General features: G+C 52.2%; 1 protein-coding gene across 4 annotated transcripts in view; it reads left to right on the plus strand.

The window, feature by feature from the left end:
- CPNE5 (copine 5) overlaps positions 1 to 20,439 on the plus strand; it is a 92,043-nt gene that overhangs the window by 12,249 nt on the left and 59,355 nt on the right. For all 4 annotated transcript variants that reach the window (XM_039235331.1, XM_039235332.1, XM_039235334.1 and 1 more), the window contains exons 2-3: positions 1,093 to 1,133; positions 1,932 to 1,978. In XM_039235331.1, the coding sequence (XP_039091262.1) occupies positions 1,093 to 1,133; positions 1,932 to 1,978 (88 nt within the window). The remainder of the gene's footprint in view (positions 1 to 1,092; positions 1,134 to 1,931; positions 1,979 to 20,439) is intronic.

Raw genomic sequence — 20,439 nt, forward strand, 5'->3', positions numbered from 1 at the left:
ACACACACACACACAGGCTGAAATCCAGCATCTCACTAGCATAGACATGACAAAACTTGAGTTCCAGACCCAAACTTGGAGGAGACACAGACCTTGGAGAAATGAGGTGCTCTTTCTCAGAGTCTCATATTCTGGATTTATAAAGGAATTGGAAAGGCTGACCTCCGAGGACCCTTCCAGCTCGAACATTCTAAGGTTTTGTGCAATTACAGAATTTCATTATGGAATTCAGAGATACATTGCAGCACTCTCTTTACTAAAGACCTGCCCCCTTCTTTATTATTCCTCACCATGTGTCACGTTCTGTCCCCTGTAGGGTCTCATCTTTGGTGTGAAGGCAATTCTGCCTCCAAACCGCGCCCCCTGCAGGGTGAGGGGGTCGGCCCGCTTTGGGGTGGATGTGTACACTTGAACATGATATCTTACCTGTGACCCCCTCCTTCCCCCTTCAGAGCCGCCTTGCGTGTCGTTTCATCTGGTGCTCACTGCAGTGGGACTGGGAGGTTTATCAGATGATTCCCAAAGAGACAGCTGGCCAGGAGCTGGTCTGGGGCAGGAGTAGTGGAGACAGGCAGAGGGGGTGGGGGGCGTGGGGGGCTGCCTTTTGGGAAGAGGCCCCTGAATGAAGACTGGAACAGACGGTGGGGATCTGGGGCTCCCTCTCGCTGGGACATCTCTGGGAGTCTCGGGGATTCGTGAGCACGATGTGAGGAGGTTTTGCTTTATTTATTTATTGAGAGGCAGAGAGGTGATAAGAGGAGAATTTCTAGAACAGGCTAAGACATTGGGCACATGGAGGTTTGGCTCAAGACTGAGGTCCTGGGCACCCCACAGCATGTGTGGCTGGTTGGGGTGGGAGGTGGGGAACCGTGCTCTGTAGGAAGCTGAACCCAGGGACCCGTCCAGGGCCCACCCTGTGCCGGCTTTAATGAGCAGCTAATATTCTTGTGCCCACGGAGCCTCCTTCTCTTCCGGTTTTGCCCGGAGCAGGGCCTGAGGCAGCCTCTGGGTCTCCCAGCGGCCTGAATCCCCTGAGATCCTCCTCTCCTCTGCCTGTGCTAACTCTTCCTCTCCCCCCGCCCCCTCTTTCAGGAACCTTTTGGACAAAGACATGTTCTCCAAGTCTGACCCACGTAAGTCCTGCTCTGGCAATAATGACGGTAACAACAGCAACGACGTTCCGCGGGATCCTAGCAGCCCACCCTGGAGCCCTTCCCGGGTGCTAACTGTGGCCAGGCGCCACTCCGGGTGCCCCTGGGCTGTTTAGTGTGTCAGTGGCGCTGCCTGGGGGAGCACAGGCGGGCCTGACCCTTCCCAGCCTGCAGGACCTTGTGAAGACTCAACACAACCAAGGGGGTTGGCAGGGGTCCGGGTGCCTGGGGCCAGAAAGTCTTGGTCCCAGGGAAGCTAATACATGTCAGAGCCCCCACTGGCTGTGGTCTGGGGCGGGGGGCGGGGGGATGAGCACGGATTTTCCGGGCCAGGGATCTAACCCTGAGCAATGCCAGTCTACTGTATCACCTCAGACAGGTCGTTGGCCTCCTCTGAGCCTCAGTGTGCCCATCAGTGAAGTGGGGCTGATGATAGGAATAGGCCTCAGGAGGCTGCCTTGGGGTCTAAAAGGATGACTCAGGGTTCCGATGTTCTCTCCTGTGTCTGCACCTCAGTCCTCCTCCACGTGCACCCCATCGTGTCCTGGCCTAGATGCAAATGGCCCCTGACCTCCTCCGAAAGGGGGCCTCTCCCAGACGTGCTCATGTTCTAGGCCCCTTTCCCAAGCCGACCACCCCCACCCCCGCCCCAGACACGACAGTGCGACCCAGATCAGAGTCTCCTGAGGTGCCTCCCCCTTCAGAGCTGTTCCCACATCTGGGACCCCCACTTTCCTCTTGGCCTGGGGTCTTAACCCTCTTTTTCTCCTCTCCCCACAGTGTGTGTCATGTATACTCAAGGGATGGAGAACAAGCAGTGGCGGGAGGTAGGTGACCCCTTCCCCACCCCAGAAATATCATCTGTCCCTCCTTGTGTGTCTGTTTGTCTGACTCTGGAGACACTCCACCTGATGTGTTTTGAAGTACAGCGTCTGAGCCCCTGGGAAGGATAGTAAGGCTTGGAGAGCATGGAGTTTTGTCCCTGCTATTGCACAGAAACATGGTGGAGGGAAAAGTCCCTGCCTTCTGTGTGCCAGTCTGAGGGTAGAGACACAGCCCTGTCCTTGGGGAGCCCCAGTCTGAGGAGGGAGACACAGCCCTACTCTCAGGGAGCCCCAGTCTGAGGAGGGAGACACAGCCCTGCCTCAGGGAGCCCCAATCTGAGGGGGAGACACAGCCCTGTCCTTGGGGAGCCCCAGTCTGATGGGGAGATAGCCCTTCCCTCAGTGGACTCCAGTCTGAGGGGAGACACAACCCTGTCCTTGGGGAACCCCAGTCTGAGGGGAGAGACCCTGCCCTCAGAGAGCCCCATCTGAGGGGAGACATAGCCCTGTCCTCAGGGAGCCTAGTCTCAGGGGGAGACAAAGGGAATCCAGGCCCAATAAGAAAGAAAGATCTTGTGTGGCGGCCTAACACATGGCTATAGCAGCCAGCGCCATGTCTCATCGACACCAGCCTTCCCTTGGTTTCTGACCAAGTTAGGCGATTCCCTTGCCTGGAAACCTTCGGCGACTCCTCTCTGCGTTGAATCAAGTCCCAGCTCTGTAGCCTGACTTCCAAGCTCTGCCAAGAGCCTGCGGAGTCCCTCCCGGATGACAGGGCTAGAACAAGAATAGCCAGTAAAAGCCTCAGTAACTCAGACTTGATTAACAAACCTCCTTCCTTGTTGGGGGATCTGCCAGAGCATCTCGTGCCCTGTGCCCCACCCCTACCCTGTGCGTGGCAGGAGCAAGTGGCTGAAGAGGGTGAATTTTATCCCTAGAATGTATGGGAAGTGTCCCCACAGGGGCGGGGCTAACCTTTACCCTTTTCCCCCTCTCAGAGACCCTAAGCCAATTATGGTGCAAACCAGATTGCTGAGGGAACGGTTAGCCTACTTAAGCAAACTAATTACTTTTGAGGCCTTTTGGCCGAGCTTCACAGAAAACATCCATGTGTTAATGTCGTAGTGATTCATTCAGGGAAAGTCTGGACGGGCCTCTTCTGAAGGGCGCCGCTCCGCTAGCCAGTAGTTACATTCAGTAGTTGAGACTCATCTCCATTTGTGTCAGGGTCCCGGATTGTCGGCCTTGTATGGTTTACCCCCGCACCCTCAGGGTGGATTGGAGGAAAGGTGGGAGGCCTCGGTGTCAGGCACACTTCCGTTCCTGGCTCCAGCCCTTTCTGGAGGTGGGAGCTGGAGCAAGTTGCTTACCCTTTCTGTGCCTCAGTTTCTACATCTGCAATATGGGGATAACACCTACCTTGTGGGCCTGTGGTGAGAGCGAGTAAAACACGACGGGGATGTAATGTGCCTGGTGTGTAGTCGTTGCTCAGTAAATACCGTTGTCTCAGCACCCAGAGTGGGCAGGGCCACACGGTCACTCCCCCATCGGTTAATATTTGCAACAGGGAGCATGTATGTGTCCCAGGCAACATGCCTGATGCAGTGGGGAAAGGGGGAGATAGTACAAAACATGGAGCCTCCCCAAAAGCTGGGGCTACAGGGTTTGTAGCCTGAAAGAGGAGATTCACATGTGTGAATGGTCCTAATAGAGGAAACAGTGCGAGAAGAAAGCATCAGTGGGAATAAAGTGAGGATTCAGAGGACAGAGAGTTACAGCCGGGACGCCATGCTTGGCTAAAGCACTTTTTCTTTTTAAAGATTTATTTTTGAGAGAGACAGCGCAAACAGGGAAGGGGCGGGGAGGGGGGTCAGTGGTGGACAGAAGATCCCAAGTAGGCTCTGTGCTGTCAGCTCTGTGATGTTCGATGTGGGGATCGAACTCATGAACCGTGAGATCATGACCTGAGCAGAAGTCGGATGCTCAACCCACCGAGCCACCCCAGCGCCCCGAGCTAAAGCACTTTGATGGCTCATTGGACTTTCATTTATTTATTTATTATTTAAAATGTTTCTTAAATGTTTATTTTTGAGAGAGAGAAACAGAGTGCAAGTAGGGGAGGGGCAGAGAGAGAGGGAGACACAGAATTCAAAGCAGATTCCAGGCTCTGAGCTTTCAGCACAGAGCCCAGTGCGGGTCTCGAACCCACGTACCTCAATATCATGACCTGAGCCAAAGTCAGATGCTCAACCGACTGAGCCACCCAGGCGCCCCTAGCTAAAGCACTCTGATCGCTCATTGGACTTTTAAAAATCAAATGTGACTAAACACAGGCCATCAGGTAAGGCGTGCATGGTGTGGAGCAGAGGAGAACATGGTCAGAGGAACTTTAGGGATCAGCCGCTCCACCTTCTCGTTCTCTAGAGAGGGGCAGGACTGGCCTCAGGGGGTGGAGGCAGGGACTAGCCCCCAGTGCAGAGGCAGCATCCACTTGGAGGAGCGGGGTTTCCCTGAAGCTGGGGGACACGGCACAAGAGCCCGCAGCAAAGATGGTAGTTAGAAGCGAAGGCACAGCGTGAGGCCGGCATGAGCAGTCAGTCCGGGTCCTGGGTAGCTGGGGGATGTAATAAGGGGCTATTTATAAAGGCGTTCTCAGGGTTTAGGGAAACCAATGAGGGGTGATGAGTCATGAGGCCGGCCCCAGTATAAAGCCATCCCTGCTACAGGCCTGAGGAGGTGAGGGGAGGCAGCAGGTCCTGGAACCCCAGGGGGCCTTCCCAGGATGAGCAGGGGCCCGGGCAACCTCACTCTCTTTCCACCCCTGCTCTCCTGCCAGTGCCTCCCGCTGGTATCACCCCACTGGAAGCAGAGGACTGTTGATGCAGTGTACAACGGGTCTGCCTCCCAGGCACAGAGCAGGGTGGACAAGACAGTGGATCCAGAGGGGCAGAGGGAGATAGTCCAGAATGGACTGCGAGCAGATGAATGAGGCTGGCAAAATAGAGGAAGAGGCAACTCAGGGAGCTCATGGCGGTCAGGCTGAGGACAGCTGGGGTCATGGGGTCAGAATGTCAGAGCAGGAGGGTCCCTAGAGATCAAGGAGGCTGCCCCGTGGACAATCAACACCATCCCCCAGCCTTCCGGGGTGATGGTGGCAGAGCTCAGTCCCCCGGGTACCCCTAGGACACAGGCTTCAAGCTATTTCTGGAGAAGGGGAGACACACTCAAACATATCGAGGCCCTATTTCTTTGCCTGATTCTTTCCGTGACCCACAGAGGAGAGTATCAGGAATAGAAACTTTAAAGGAAAATCCAGATCTATCTCTGGAGCTGCCCCTGGGATGGCAGACTGCTCTTGCTCATAAACAGGAACGGATTCCCACCTGTTAGTTCATTGCAAAACGTCTGTTAGTGGAGCCTTGGCAGAGAGGTGATCACCCCGTGGCCAGGAGGAGTCAAGTGCAGGCACAGCAGTCTTTCCAGGCAGGGCCCAGACCCCAGGTGCCCACAAGGCTGCAGCATGATGAAAGCTGTTCTCTCAGCCCCTGGCTGCCGGGTTTCGGCTGATTCTAACCGTTTGGGTCATTTTAATGCCTTCTGAGAAAGCTCCGTCTTCCAGAACCTAAATCTGTCAATGCATTTTATGAAAATTGACTCAAGATGTAATTTTAGCCCAGAAAATCGAGCACTGTTTGCATCAGGGCTCGCCAGGGCCTTCTGCGTGTCCCAGGGAAGGGTGGACGAGCAGGTGGGAAGGGTCCCAGAAACATCCTCACCAGGAGGAGGGACGTAGTAGGGAGCGCCTCTTAGTTCCCCGTTTAAAAAGTGTGTGAGCTGGTGATCCCGGCCCCTCACTGGCCAGGCAGCTGTCCTGGCCAAGGGCCCCCTGGAAAGGAGGAGATGGGTAGCATGGAATCTTAGGGTGTCCCACCGATCCCATACGGCCTGTGGGGCATTGGCTCTGGTGGCCACGCCCCCACATCCCTGCCAGAGTGCTATTTTTGAGCAACTCAGTTCCTGGAACATTTAACAGTGGCTGGGAATGACACTTCATCTCTAAATGTCAACAAGTATGTGTGGATTCCTACTGTGTGCCAGGGTAGATTGCTGGGGACACACAGGGGCACCAGACTGTTGTCTACAGCCAGAAAAGCTCACTTTCGATTCAGGAAGGTAACAATAATGACAGTAACAGCAATAAGAATTCTAACCACAAACACATCTATTAACAGTGGCGCACTGGGCATGGTTCTAAGTATTTACAAATAGCAACTAACTTAATCCTCACGACAACCCCATGCAGAAGGCATTATTACTATTATTATTATTGGCCCCATTTCACAGAGAGGTTAAATGTGAAAGTAACTTCTAGAACATGATGTTGTAAGAACTATACTAGTTCTGTATAAAGGGCAGAATGCCACTCAGCCCAACTTCGACCGTCCTTAGATGCGCAGAAGAAGTTGATTTTCTCTTCCACGTGCTCTTACTCTCAGTATTTGAGGACAGCTTATGGGGCCGTTAGTCCACTTTAGGCAGATTTAGAATGTGACCATTTCTATCAGTACTTTCTCTTTATATCACGGTCTCTTGTTCCTTGTCCAGTCTGGTCACGCTCCCTGGAACGCGTGTCCATTCATCAGTGCTCTTCCCAGAGTGGGCGTCCCGCTGCGCTCCCTTACGTATCTAGTCCAAAGCCTCATGGGTATGTTCCCTCCTTCCTGGGGCTTGGACTAGACAATCCTGCTCCTGCCTCTCTGATTCCGTGTCTGTGTGTGAGGGTCGTACATCTGTTGTGCTATCTAGGATTTCGCCGAAGGTGTCTTTGACTTACTTCATCTTGAGTGCAGGGCTTCTGTGTCTTTTTCACACCAACTGCTCTCCACACAGGGTTCCCCCAGCTCAGACTTCACGACTGAATTTTTGAACCTCCGTGTGAGAGTTTATATTTGTCTTCATTGATTCAGTGGATCTGTCACTTGATAGGTCCGGTCTGTTGTACGGCTGTGACGATCTTGTCGAATTACGATCGTGCGTTCAGCATCTTGATTCTGCCTCCTGGTCCTCGGTCAGCTGCCATCACCATCCACACGAACGATATGGGGTTGGATGGGGTAGAGTGTTGTGGTCCTCCCCTGGAGGCCTTTGCCCACATTGACCTCATTTCTCTAGTTGATCTTTGAGTTATGCTGTTCAGCCACCAAGGATCTGCAAAATCTGGTTATAATCCATCCCACGTTTCTCGATCTGTTTTCTAAGTGCTTTATGAATAACAATCCGGTGTCTAGTCAGATGAGGCCCTGAACTTGGCATCTGGAACCCTACATTCCCATCTCAGCTCTGAGATTTACTGACTGTGTGACCTGAGCGAGAGCTTTATCTTCTTAGTTTCAGCTTACTCATCTGTAAAATGGGGGTATGAATCTTTCTTAGGAGGACTGGCTAAAATAACACTTGTGAAGATGCCCGGAAATAGTCAACTACAATGTGCCATTGCCCAGCTTGAGCGCCCAGGCGCTCTTGTCATGGTGGAAACCGCTGTATTTGGAGACCCTGTAGCCCAAGTCCCCTCCTCGAAGCCTAGAACTCCAGGACCCAATTGGCTCCAAGGAGTGAGGGCTTCCAGGAAGAGGAGGGCTTGCAGGGAAGCATCTCAACCTTGTGTGGGGAGGGTCCTTCATCAGGAGGGGCTCTTCCAGGAAAAGCTGGACCCAGGGATACCTTCAATATTGTGTTGAGCCCAAACAGTGTTGGGACAGTGGGGGACCCCCACTCCCTGTCCTGCGGGTGACTTTGTTCCCTTGGTGTTTGTCTGCAGGTATCTCCTCTTAGTCTGCCCATAAAACCCAGATTCTCTGGGGGCGCCTGAGTGGCTCAGTCGGTTAAGTGTCCGACTTTGGCTCAGGTCATGATCTCACAGTTGGATTCGAGCCCCATGTCAGGCTCTGTGCTGACTGCCAGCTCAGAGCCTGGAGCCTGCTTCAGCTTCTGTGTCTCCCTCTCTCTCTGACCCTCCCTTGCTCACACTGTCTCTCTCTCAGAAATAAATAAAACATTAAAAAAAAATTAAAAAAACAAACAAACCCAGATTCTCTGAGTGGTGGCCTGTCTGGCTGCTGCCCCCTTCCAGACCTCCATCATCCCCTCTGGCTCTGGCCTTCAAGGTCATCCCCATGCTCACCCCTGGGAGCCAGCATTTTTTCTCTCCCCTTTAGCTCCTTCTGAACAGAAAGGGGCTTTTTTCCTGGTTCCAATGGCTCTTAAAATCACAGTTAGGAATTGACCTGTTTCCCAAACCTCTGAAACAAACGATCAACTTCTTTTTTTTTTTTTTTTAAACATATTAGTGGTTTTCTTAAAGTTTATTTCTTTATTTTGAGAGAGAGAGCCAGGGAGGGGCAGGGAGAGAGGGACAGAGAGAGAGAGAGAATCCCAAGCAGGCTGGGCGCCGCCAGCACAGAGCCCAATCTGGGGCTCGAACTCACGAATCGTGAGATCATGCCCTGAGCCGAAATCAAGAGTCAGATGTTTGACTGAGCCACCCAGGTGCCCCAAAACATCATCAACTTCTTAGCCTGGTGTTAGAACTTCTCCCACACGGACCAGCCGAGAAATGGCTGTCAGAGAGGAACTGTCCCCGAGAGAGTCCCTGCCGGCTCACCCCTGATGCTGCGACCACCTGTGAGGAGGTACCATGGGCCCACGTCACTGATAGAAAACCGAGGCCGGGAAAGACGATGCGGCTTGTCCGAGGCCACGCTGTTAATCGGAGCGGGATTGGGATTCAAGTCTGCCATGCAGCCACCTAACTGGGACGTCTGTCTGCAGCTGTCTTGGCCTCTTGGGCAGATGCCGGCAGCCTCCCCATGACCTCGGCACCCGTGAGAGTAGGACTCGGGCTGATGGCTGCCGCCTGCACCAGCACGCTGAGTTGAACCATATAGATTTGCAGTTGGAAATTTTGAGAAAAAAAAATTGGCAATTTCATAGAGTCTCATGGTTACATTAGACTCTGATCTAATATTAGCATGTGGCCCCCTAGTCACCTGCTTGTCCGTATAAGCTCAGTGAGGTTCCAGGGCCGGCTCTTCCCAGCACTTCTAAGTGCCCTGACGTACCGCCTCCCAATCCGTGTCTCTGCACCTTCCTGCTGCCTGTGAAAAACCATTGCCAGCTTCCCTTTGTTAACAGGGTCCTCTGGGGCCTGGAGCAGGTATCTGAGGTGAGGCCTCCTAGTCAGGGCTTTTCAAATGTGACATGCACTCCTAGGATGGACAAAACTCACTTTAAAAAAATATAATTTCACAGGCACATGGGTGGCTCAGTCTTTGGCCCAGGTCATGATGTCGCGGTTTGTGAGTTCGAGCCCTGCACTGGGCTCTCTGCTGTCCGCACAAAGCCTGCCTGCGATCCTCTGTCCCCCTCTCTCTGCCCCTCCCCTGCTCAGTCTCTCTCAAAATAAATAAAGCACTTAAAAAAACTTTAAAAATTGTAATTTTAGGGACACCTGGGTGGCTCAGTCGGTTAAGTGTCCAACTCTTGGTTTCGGCTCAGGTCATAGTCTTGTGGTGGTGAGATCCAGCCCCACGTCGGGCTATTCGCTGGGTGCGGAGCCTCTTTAATAAGTCTCTCTCCTCCCTCTGCCCCTCCCCTGCTTGGGTGTGTGGAGCACACTCTCTCTCTCTCAAAAAAAAAAAAAATTAAATAATATATTATTGACAGCAGAACAGAAGCCAAGCTGTTTGGCTTCCGAGCTTGTCCTCCCCGACCTCACAGCGTGGTACCCGCCTTCCTCCCTAGCTCTGTCCCTCCTACTGCACCCAGACATTCAGATCCCCACCCCCACCGTCTGGGGTACTTCCCACCCTCATGCTGTTCCTCCAGAAGCGGTCTTCCAGCCAGGCCCACACCTTTATGCAACTCTGGCCCACCGTTGGCTCTCTGGGAGCTCCCCAGGGACCCCTATCCCGGCAGCCAAGATGGCGCCCCAACAACTCTGATGGTTTAAAGTACTCACAGAATCAGCCAAGTTGCATGGAAAATCTGCTGTGTAACAGCAGGCGTCCTTTATGGGGGCCTGGCGTGCGCCCACCATCACATCTTCTACGTGTCCTTCATCTGTGTAGTGACTCTGCAGGCAGGTACAGATGATCTCCAGACTTCAAAGAGGTGACATGACTTAGCCCAGGTGGCACGGCTAGGAAACCGGGGTTCTCTCCCTGTGGAGCTACAGAGGAAGCTGGTATCACGGGCAGTTCTGGGGTTTGTGTCAGGACCTTGGAATTTAGAGCTGTGTGGCTATGTACTAGATGCTTAGTCTCTTTGGGCCTCAGTTTTCTTACCTGTGAAATGGACAACAGTACTTACCCTCTGGACGGTCTAAGGATTAGAGAGAACATAGACTAAGTCGGAGGAGCCGCATAGGCACTTGGTCAAAGGTAGCTCTTGTTATAGTATCACTGATGGGCTCTGGGTGTCAGGCAACGTACCAGGCAGTTTCAAGGCTTTCTCTCAGGTAACTCATTCTATAGATAGCAGTGGGGAGGCCAAGAGAAGGGAAGTAACTTGAGTAAGGGACTGTGGTATCCTCCAGGGTGCAAAGCAGTAGCTGTGAGGTTCCTGCCTTCAGGGAGCATTTACAGAGCTGGGGAGATCAGCCACAGACGTGAAAGGACTTAGCCTTGTGTTCTGTATCTTGATGGGAGCATTGGAGCAGATCCTCTCGGAGGCCCCCCGTTCCAGACCACAACTGGGCCAGGATCCACCCAAGCAGTTTAGATGTGAATTCTCAGTGCTCCACAGCAGGGAGAGATCCAGGAGGGCTGGGAAGGCTTCCTGGGGGAGGTGGCACCAGACCTGGGACTTGAAAGATAGTGGGAAGAAGAAAGAGCATTCCGGGAACGAGGTTTGCCATGAGCAAAGCCCGGCGGTGGGAATGTCCCGTGTGTCTGTGAACTAGCAGTACCTCGGTCTGGCTGCGACCCAGGCTGTGTTAGGGAGAGGTGAGAGATGAGCTGAGGAAGGGAGGGCAATGCCCCCTTGGGAACCCAGTTGGGGGTACAAGGTCTGATCAGTTTCCAAAGAGTCAGCAGTGAGTGAACAACCATGTATTGATTGAGTACCTACTATATGCCATACGCTGGTCCAGACACGTGGTGGAGAATAAGATGGGCAGAGTCCTTACTCTGGAGAGGCTTAGTGTAATCAGCAAAGAAATTGGAAAATTTCAGGTATCGATTGATAGGTGCTGTGAAAAAGATAAAAGAGCTTAATGAGCTAGAGAGTGACCAGGGAGGAGGGAACTGCTTTTGTTAGGGGCCTGAGGGAGTCCTTTCTGGTGACTTGAATCAAGTCCTAAGGGTTGTCATGCATAAGTCTGGGGGGAGGTGGTTCTAGGCAGGGCATACAGCAGGTGCAAAGGCGCTGAGGTGGAAAAAAGCTCACTGCACTCAAAGGACAAGAAGAAGGCCAGTAGAGTTTGAGTGGTATGAACAGTGAAGACAGTGGGTGGTATGGTTGCAGAGGACTTGCATCGGGGCAAGTCCTGTAGGGCTTCAGAGGCCATGTAGGAGTTCAGACACCGCTCTGAGTGTGATGGGAAGCCATTTGAGGGTTTTGAGCAGGATAGTGATGCAGCCCCATTTAGATTTAAGAAACATAGCTCTGGCCACTGTGTGCAGAGCAGATTGCAGAGGAAAGGACAGAAACAGGGAGACAGTTTGCAGCGTTGTGGAGCCACTGGGATGAGACGATAGTGAGCACGGCCATGCGGATCCAGTTTGTCCGATGGTCAAGAGTTTAAAGGTGAAGTGAAATGACCCTCTGCCACCACCACCCTGAGCCCAGTTTGGGGTCTCTGATGACCAGCATAGGACCTGGCCCCAGTCATGTGACATTGTCCTTTATCAAAAGATTTAAAGTAATGGATGGTCATTATTGCTGCTAAACCCCAAAGCTAAACCCCAAAGCAGGAGACAAGCCTCTCTAGGAGCTGGGCTCCAAGGCAAGCATGGGGTTGGCTTTCTGGACTCTCCTGTTTTTTGTTTGTTTGTGTCTTTTTTTTAATGTTTTTACTTATTTTTTAGAGAGAGAGTGCAAGCAAGGGAGGGGCAGAGAGGGAGGGAGACAGAGGATCCAAAGCAGGGTCTGCACTGACAGTACAGAGCCCAATGTGGGGCTCAAACTCACAAACCATGAGATTGTGACCCGAGCCAAAGTTGGACAGTTAACTGAGCCACCCAGGTGTCCCAGACTCTCCCGTTTTTGCAGAGAGGAGTCTCCCTCTGCAAAGAAAGGTCCTTCTTGAGCCTCGGGTCCTCTGGGCAGTCTTTAATAGCCTTTAGTCTTGTCATGCAGCTGAATTTTCAGGGCCCTCACTTGCCATCAGCAGGAGCAGGCAGTCTGGGACCAAAGCCTGCCTTTGGGGACCAGATGGGTCACAGGCATCGGCTCACAGTTTAGGGTTAGGGTTTTAGAACCTGGTTTGGCACAGTGAGCTACTGTCACCACGTCCCTTGAAATACTGACTCTGTCACTTCCCCCAAACTCTCTGAGGTTTAGTTTTTTCCATCAGTAAATTGGATCTTGATGTCTGCTCGTTGGGCTGTGGTGGGGACATAATAACTGAATCGCTCCACACATACTTGTAAATATTATTATGTAAGACCGTCAGACAGAGCTGGGTGGAGGCCCTGTCCCCTGTCCTGCTGTGCCTGTGCGGTTCCTGCATCAGCAGCACCCGGTCATCCCCCTTGGTCCTCACCACAACCCAGATGAGGAAGCAGAGAGGCACAGAGGGGCCCCTGTTTTGCCCAGTGACTCGGCTAGAGAGCGGTGGAGCTGGGGTGGGAGGTGGTGTCCTGAGTCCTCCCATCTGGCCAGGCCTCTGTCTCAGTGGGCTTTCTGATGTTCAGGGTTTGATGTGATGCATCGGGGGCCAACTGGGAACTTATCTGTGGCTCCCGCCTCCCCTTCCCCCACTCAGCCAGAGATGTTTTGTTAGCTCTGTGTAATTCATTAGACGGGAGCCCAAGATTTCATTTGAAGAGAGTTTGCTTTCTAACTCTGGGGGTTCTAGTCCAGATTTTTCGGTGGCTGATAAATCTGTTTACTCCTCAGGGTCAGCGTCCTGGTGCATTTTACAGTTGTGGCTGAGCTGTTGAGAGTGTGGGCTCCGAAGTCAGGGTGACTGGGTCCAGATCCGGGCCACTGCCTCCCCAGCTGGGGCTGTTAGGCAAGTGCCTGGGCTCACGAGCCTGCTGTGAGGATGAAAGGAGCTAATTCCTGTAAAGCGCCTGGCAAGAGAAAGTGCTCGATAATGGCTCCTTAGAAAAAGCCCTAGAGGGAGGAGCTCGTGCTTCACCTGGAGGAAAGAACCGTTGATGGCATCATTTCAGACACCCTGATGCCATTGGGTGGGAGCTGTAGACATCGTGGGGTGCTCTAGGGGACAAGAGCCTTTGGGGCGGGGCTTGCTCAGGCCCCAACCCCCGCGGGCTGCAGCCAGACCCAGGGCTCGCTGCCCAGGCAAGACCAGGGCACGGCTGGTGGAGAGTGTCTTGCCAGCAGCTTGGCAGCGAGGCTTGTTGGTAAAAGGGCCATTCCCCCGGGGGCTGGGACTTATAACAGATTATCTGGAACAGTGGCTAATTAGGAGCTAAGCCTTTTGTCAGGAAGTCTTTCATTATGAGCTTGGCCGCGGCTGGTGTCTGGGGCCAGAGAGGGAAACTTCTCTGTTCGGGTCCGAGCAACGAGGAAGGCCTTTGGAGCCTCAGGTCTCCTCACTCACCTCTGCCCTTCCTCACCGAGAGGCCATAACAGAACAGGAAGTGATCTGGAAGTCCACCAGGCCACCGAAATTATGGTTGACTCTGTGTGGTGTGGGCAAGCCCCTTCCTCTCTCTGGGCCTGGATTTCCTCGAGAGGGTGGCCACAGAATCCTGCACCCCTCCAGTGACGGAACCTCGGAGAACTTTCCAGACTGAAGATGCTGTGGGCCTGGCGTGGAACCAGGTCCTTTGTGCTCCTCCTGAAAACGCAGCCCTTCCTTCCTTGAGCCCAGACCTCAGGCCATTCTTTTCTCCAGCCCTGGGCACCGACTCGGACCCCCTTCCCAGCACCAAGCACGCTCCCTTTTCCAATTTCTATTTGAGTCAGATAGCTTTCCGGCCTCTAATTTTAATCTCGGTGAACATGATTCATGAGGGGCCAGGGCTGGGCTCTGCCGCAGGGCTTTTACAATCCCCAATTAAGGAGCCATCAATTATATATGAAAATTATAGGGGAGCTCCGGCTGGGAAGGGTGAGCCGCTTCGAGGTGGAGAGCCGTCTGTCAACTCTGGCCTTCTCCTGTCCCGGCCAGCACGGCCACTGGGGGCTTTGCAGCTGGGGGGAGGTCTCTGGAGCTCCATCCAGCTGTAATTTGTAAAAAGGCAAGAGCTGCTTAAATCCGGGGCTGTGAAGACTGTTCAGGCTTCCAGAACCATCCACTCATTACTGAGGCAGGGGACCACGGTAAACACCATGGGACACAGTGGCTCCGTCACTCCTGGGAGCCCTGGCCCCCTCCCCACCGCTGGGTGCCTCTGGGAGGTCCTCTGGCCTTCTGGAGCTCTATTCTCTCATCTGTAAAATGGGGGTGACCATCGTAACGCCTCCGCGGGGTCCCTGGGTGGGGGGGGGGTTAAATGAGATCACGGAAGTGATTTGAAGATGAGGAGTCATGATACAAAGCAGGGGGAGGAGGAGGATTTGATGGAAGGAAGACCTGAGAGAAACCTGACACAGGAGGCGCGGACAAGCTTCCGGGAGAACAGGGCACCCCTCCAGGCTGGGGCTGACCTGACTGGGCTCTCGCCACAGCCTTTGGCCTCATTTGCTGTGTGACCTCTGTCGGAGCACACCGCCCGCTCCTCTGCCTGTCTTTTCTCATTGGTTGAGAGGATTTGGTTCCTTCCAGCTCTACGATCTTCAGGTTCTTGTTGATCATGTTGATCAACAAATGTTTATGGAAATCACAGGAGGGACCGGGAGCGTGTGTGTGCGCGTGCACGCGTGTGTGCGTGTGTATAGTCTATGGGAGTTGGAAGTGTGAGTAGGAGGTGAGCAGAGGAATAGGTCAGGACACTCACCTGTGCCACACGGCCTCGAGCCACTCAACCACAGGAAGTCAACAAGGTGGAACAGAGAGCAGCCATTGAAGAAGTCCAGAGGTTCTGCCGCAGGTCGGAAAATAATAGGAGTAAAGACTGGACACCGCATAGTTCAAGCCCCATGTACAGTATTAACCTCTTATTGGTCACTGACTATATCGGTTCCTTATTGACTTGGAGCAAAGACTGCCTGGGTTAGAATCCTATGTCTTCTACCCACCTGTTGTGTGACCTTGGGCAAGTCACTCTATCTCTCTGAGCCTTATCTCACTGTGTTTGTAAGATGGGTATACTACTAGCAACTGCCTCATAAAATTGTTATGAAGATTAAGGGAGACAACATGTGGAAAACACTTAGCGTCTGGCTGACTTTAGGGCCATGTGAGGGTTACTGTCAGTACTGAAGGTCAGCTCTGCAGCAGACATTCTAGGTAAGTCTTCATGCACGTTCCCGCCTGTCCTTCTCCTGGAGAAGGAATGAGCTGCTATCTTAGCAAGGGGGAAAGGCACCCTGGGAGGGGCGATTCTAGGTTGTCTCTTGTAAATAATAAGCAACAGAACCCTGGCCAGTGGTCCTAAACCCAGGGCCTGACTACCTCTGTACACCACCGTGGCTCCCTAGCTCTAGGCCCCAGTGCCCTCCAGCCATGGGCATTTGCAGGTGGGCTGTGAGGAGGGGGACCAGACTTCAGAAATCTAGAAGCAACAGAAAAAAGCCGCCTCCCAGGCTGCCTTGCTTTGCACCTGCTAGCCTGGTAGTCAGTGCGTCTGAGCAGGGGTTGGAGGTTCAAGGCCTCTCCTCCCCTCCCCACCCTCACTGATCAGCCTCCGAACCTAAGGGTTCCTTCCGCCTTACCTCCCCTGCCAGTGGCAGGAGAGTGGTTTCTTCCCCAGGCCTGGGTCTCTAAGCAAACCTTACACGATCTACTCCCTTTTCTTCTAGCAAAGGCCTTGGGCATTTAAGTTTGCAGGACGCCCACGGGGAGGGCAGAGCCTAGAACTTAATGGAGTAGCCGCTTGATAAGAGCAAAGGGACAGCCGTACCTTTCTCCCTCAGCCTTGCCTGTGTGTGGAACATCTCTGGAGAGAAAGCACTCAGAGCTGGGGGCTCTCGGGCATGGAAGGTGAGCAGGAAGTATTAGCAGTGAGGGCCGGAACAGCTCAGAGATAAGGCTGAGTCCAGAGACTTCCTGAGTGACTGGACCAGGGTTTGGGATTTAGGAAGGACCAGAGTGTGGGATCACTAGTTTACAGAGCTCATTTTATGTCCCAGGCTGCCTTCACAGTGCATTACATAAACCAAATCACGTAAGCCTCCGACAGCCCTGGGGTGTGCGGATAAAATTGTCATTCCCATTTTGCAGAGGAGTAAACCGAAACACAGTGGGGTGAAGGGATCTCTTCTAGGTCACACAGCCCCGGAGTAGCGAAACCAGATTTGAACCCAGGAAGCCTGGCTCCAGACCCTGCTCTACTTATTTCACGATTTCCTGCTTCGCTTTCCTGCCTCATGTGGGAAACCCTGAGATCTGTCTTTAGAGGTAGAATTGGTAGCTCTTATAGCTTTCTGAAGACATGCTGGCGCTTTGGGAAACTGGTGAAAACCACAGCTTCTGTACCCAGAAAATGCAGACATTTGCATTCAATTTCAGGGTGTCACAAGCCCACTTAGAGCTGACTAAAAGCCTCAAACTGCATCTCTAATCTGGGAGGTATTCTTCCCCACCTGGGCCTCATTCCGGCAACTGCGCGGATGGGGCCAGGATGGCCACGTTGTGCGAAGTGCAGGGTCTGGGCTGGGAGCCCTGAGCCCTGGGAGTTCCCACGGGGGTCCTTTAGTGGGACTGCAGTGCGGAGACCCTGGCTCCCAGAAGGCTGTCATCTCAGCTGCACGCCCTTTGTTGGTGACATGAGTGTTAGTACAGCGTTTCAGCAGAAGGAGTGGCGTGGGGACTCAGTTTCTGTTGGAAATCGTATGTGTGTGAAGGTGTTTGTGAGAGAGAAAAATAGATCAGTCAGGGCAGCAGCAGGAGAGAGAGTTTACTCCGTTCGTTTAACTGAAGAGAGGTAGTGATTTCTTTCAAAGGTGTGGGTGAGGTTGAAGCCCGTAAGGGTAGTGCAGCACCCGGGGCCCAGCAACAGCCGGGCGCTGTTCTCACCGCAGGCTTGAGGGGTAGTGGGAGGAGACAGAGCTGTTGTCTGTGAGTGAGAGACAGAGCATGTCTGGGGGGTGGGGGCAGCCCCTCCCAGAAGCGTGGTGCAGAGGCCGGGCCAGAGTGGGAAGAAGTCCCCCATCTCTCTCCACCCATCTCCCATCTGCTAGTGCCTACCAATGGCGAAACCCCACTGGGACCCACAGGGCAAGGGAACCTGGGCGATGGGCTTCAAAGGGGAAACGACCCCTCTGGAGGGCAGAACGGGACAGAGAAGGAGCTGGGTGGCGTGGGGGCAGCAGAGAATAAGCCTCCAAAGCAGTCCAAGCCTAACTGCTAGGTCTCTGCCCCACTGGAGGTCAGGAGGCCCAGGTATGACAGAAGAGCGCCCCCTCCTGGCCACCTAGTTGGATGTAGGGATGGAAAGACATTACCTGCCTGACTGGGGTTCTCAATCTCAGCTTTGCAGTGGCCCTTGGGGTTCAGCGGGATCGCTGCCCACCCACCCCCATAAATCTCAACTTCTCCGTGTAGCAGAGCCCCCGGGAGCCATTTAATTTCGTTCTCAAAGAAGTTTCAACTCTGCTTTCCCTTTGAGGGTCTTGCTGGAACTGATGCTATGTAATTAATGCTGCTTAATTGATGTTCTCGGGGCTTAGTCATAGAGGGTTTAGGGGCCCTCAGGAGCATCTTCTGTGCCGTGTCAGGAGCTTTTCTCGCTGGGTTTTGTTGCCAGGGACAAGGAGTGAGCTTTAGAGAGGGTGAATACCCTCATTTCCCAGCTTTCTCACTCCTTTGTGCTTTTTCTTTCTCCCTTACTGGAAGAGTGTTCCAGGCCTCGGGGCCAGGGAGGCGTCTCTCACCTTTCTTGCAGATTGTGCAGCCCCATCCGTTTCACACCGTGCCCTCCCCAGTCCACACTTGCCCCCATCGTCGTCAGTAACAGTTCTGTAAACTCTTGGCATCAGAAATCACTCGGTAAAACGATTTCGAGGTTTCCCTTCAGCTTTGTTAGTCAGAGAAATCCCGTGCCCGCTGGCTTGTATCCCAGACTGTGAGCAAAGTGAGGCACCCCATACGATCCCCGGAGCCTGGAGTGTGGACAGAGTTCAGAATGGACCGAGGGAGGGACACGGAGCTGGAAGAGTGTTCAGGGCTGGGTTGGCTCTGATTATGGTTGGCAAGGGGTTAGCCCATTCCACCCTTCTCCCCCAAGCAGGATTTGCTGGACATCATTCAGACTATATACTTTTGAGAGGCCTGGCTGGCTTAGTCAGTTAAGCGTCTGACTTCGGCTCACAGTTCGTGGGTTTGAGCCCCACTTCGGGCTCTGTGCTGACAGGCTGGAGCCTGGAGCCTGCTTTAGATTCTGTGTCTCCTTCTTTCCCTGCCCCTCCCCTGCTCACACTGTCTCTCTCTCTCTCTGTCTCTGTCAACAATAAATAAACATCTAAAAATTAAAAAAAAAAAAAAAGACTACATACTTTCATGTGCTTCCCACTGCTCGGTGCTAATCCCTCATCTGTCCAAGTCCCTTCCAGCTTGGAAGCAGTAGTTCTGTGTGAAAGGGAATATGGCCAAATTGGATTTTTTAAAAACGTTAGTTAGGTTCTTTCTTAGCGTCATTAATAGGTGTGTGTGTTGGGTCTAACAGAGACCTGGTCGCTTCTCAGATGTTCACAGTCCAAGTTTTCTCTTTTTTTCCCCCTTCGTTATTAGCCAAAGTAATGAAGGCTATAAAACATCTTTAATAAGTCCCTGGGTTGTGGATTTCACAGTTGTTTGTGACTGGCAGATGTTAATTACCCCCGCGTGCTGGAAATTCATCACTGCCCAGCCTGGCTGCTTTCCCCTTCTCCTGTGCTAGGAGATCTTGGGGGCCCTTGGAGTCCTGCTCCAAGCCCTGTTTCCAGGGGAACTCCATTTTCTTCTCCGGCAGAGATCAACCTCTAGGGAATTCCCCTCTAGTGAAGCTTCAAGTGCCATTTTAAAAGCAGCGCTGTCATCTTCCCTAATGGGTGTTTTCCTTGAGTCTCTGCGGAGAGTCGGGTGAGGAGAGAGACAGCACAAAGGCTGTTCCTTCTGGGCTGGGATTTATCTAAAATTCAGCAAGAGGGATTTTTTTTTTTTTTTTTTTTTTTTTTTTTTTTTTACTGTGTTTGGGAGAGCAGTACATTGAAGAAGCAGCAGGGCCCTTTCTTAAAGGAGGATTCTCTCACACCTGGGTGTTTACCTGGAATATTCTGCAAGAAAGCCATTAGGAGAAATTTTCCTTTTGTCTGAAGACTAGAGGTATTAACAATTAGAAAGAGCAGAAGAGGAAAATGCAGCAATTCTCTCAGAATGAGGATTATACATTGTAAGATTGTTCTTGAATTTAGGGGGTGTGGCAGGAGCCCAGTCTTAGTCACCTTTATGCCCTCCCCATTGCCTTGAACACAGTGGGGCTTTTATCAATACTTGTGAAGTAAACCTCATCTTCATTTGATTTTCATCGTGCTTGAGGAAGCCTGTTAGATTTTAGGTGAAGTAAAAATATAATGGGTTTTGGATTAGACATACCTACGTTTAGGTCCCAGCGCTGCATTCAGAAGGAACTCAGTAAAGGTTAGTTTTCTTCCTTCCTCCATCAGTGGTTCTGACCTCCAACTGCACTTTAGAATCACCTAGGAAACTGACAAAAAACACAGTGGTTCAGGCCCCACCCATTGAGATTGGGGTTTCATTGGTCTGTGTGCGGCTTTGAGCCTGAGTATTTTTAAAAAGTTCCTGATAAAGGATACATTTTTTCAAAGGTAAAAACGTGATCCCATATAAATATAAAATGAACACATGGTAAAGATGTATTTAATGTTAATGAAATGAGGGAACCAGTAAGATGTTACAGCTGGTTCAAACGACTCAAACAACACACATATTGTTGACCCTGAACAACACGAGTTTCAACTGTACAGGTCCACTTATATGCAGATTTTTTCCAATAAATACGGTAAAGTACTTTCTATATTTTCTTTTCCTTATGACTTTCTTAATAACATTCTCTTTCTTTAGCTTACTTTATTGTAGGAATACAGTGTATAAGACATACAACATACAAAATATGCATTAATCAACTCTGACTTGTTATTGGTAAGCCTTCTGGTCAATAGTAGGCTATTAA

This window comes from Hyaena hyaena, unplaced genomic scaffold (genome assembly GCF_003009895.1).
Source record: "Hyaena hyaena isolate Hyena2069 unplaced genomic scaffold, ASM300989v1 scaffold_96, whole genome shotgun sequence".
Lineage (NCBI taxonomy): Eukaryota > Metazoa > Chordata > Mammalia > Carnivora > Hyaenidae > Hyaena > Hyaena hyaena.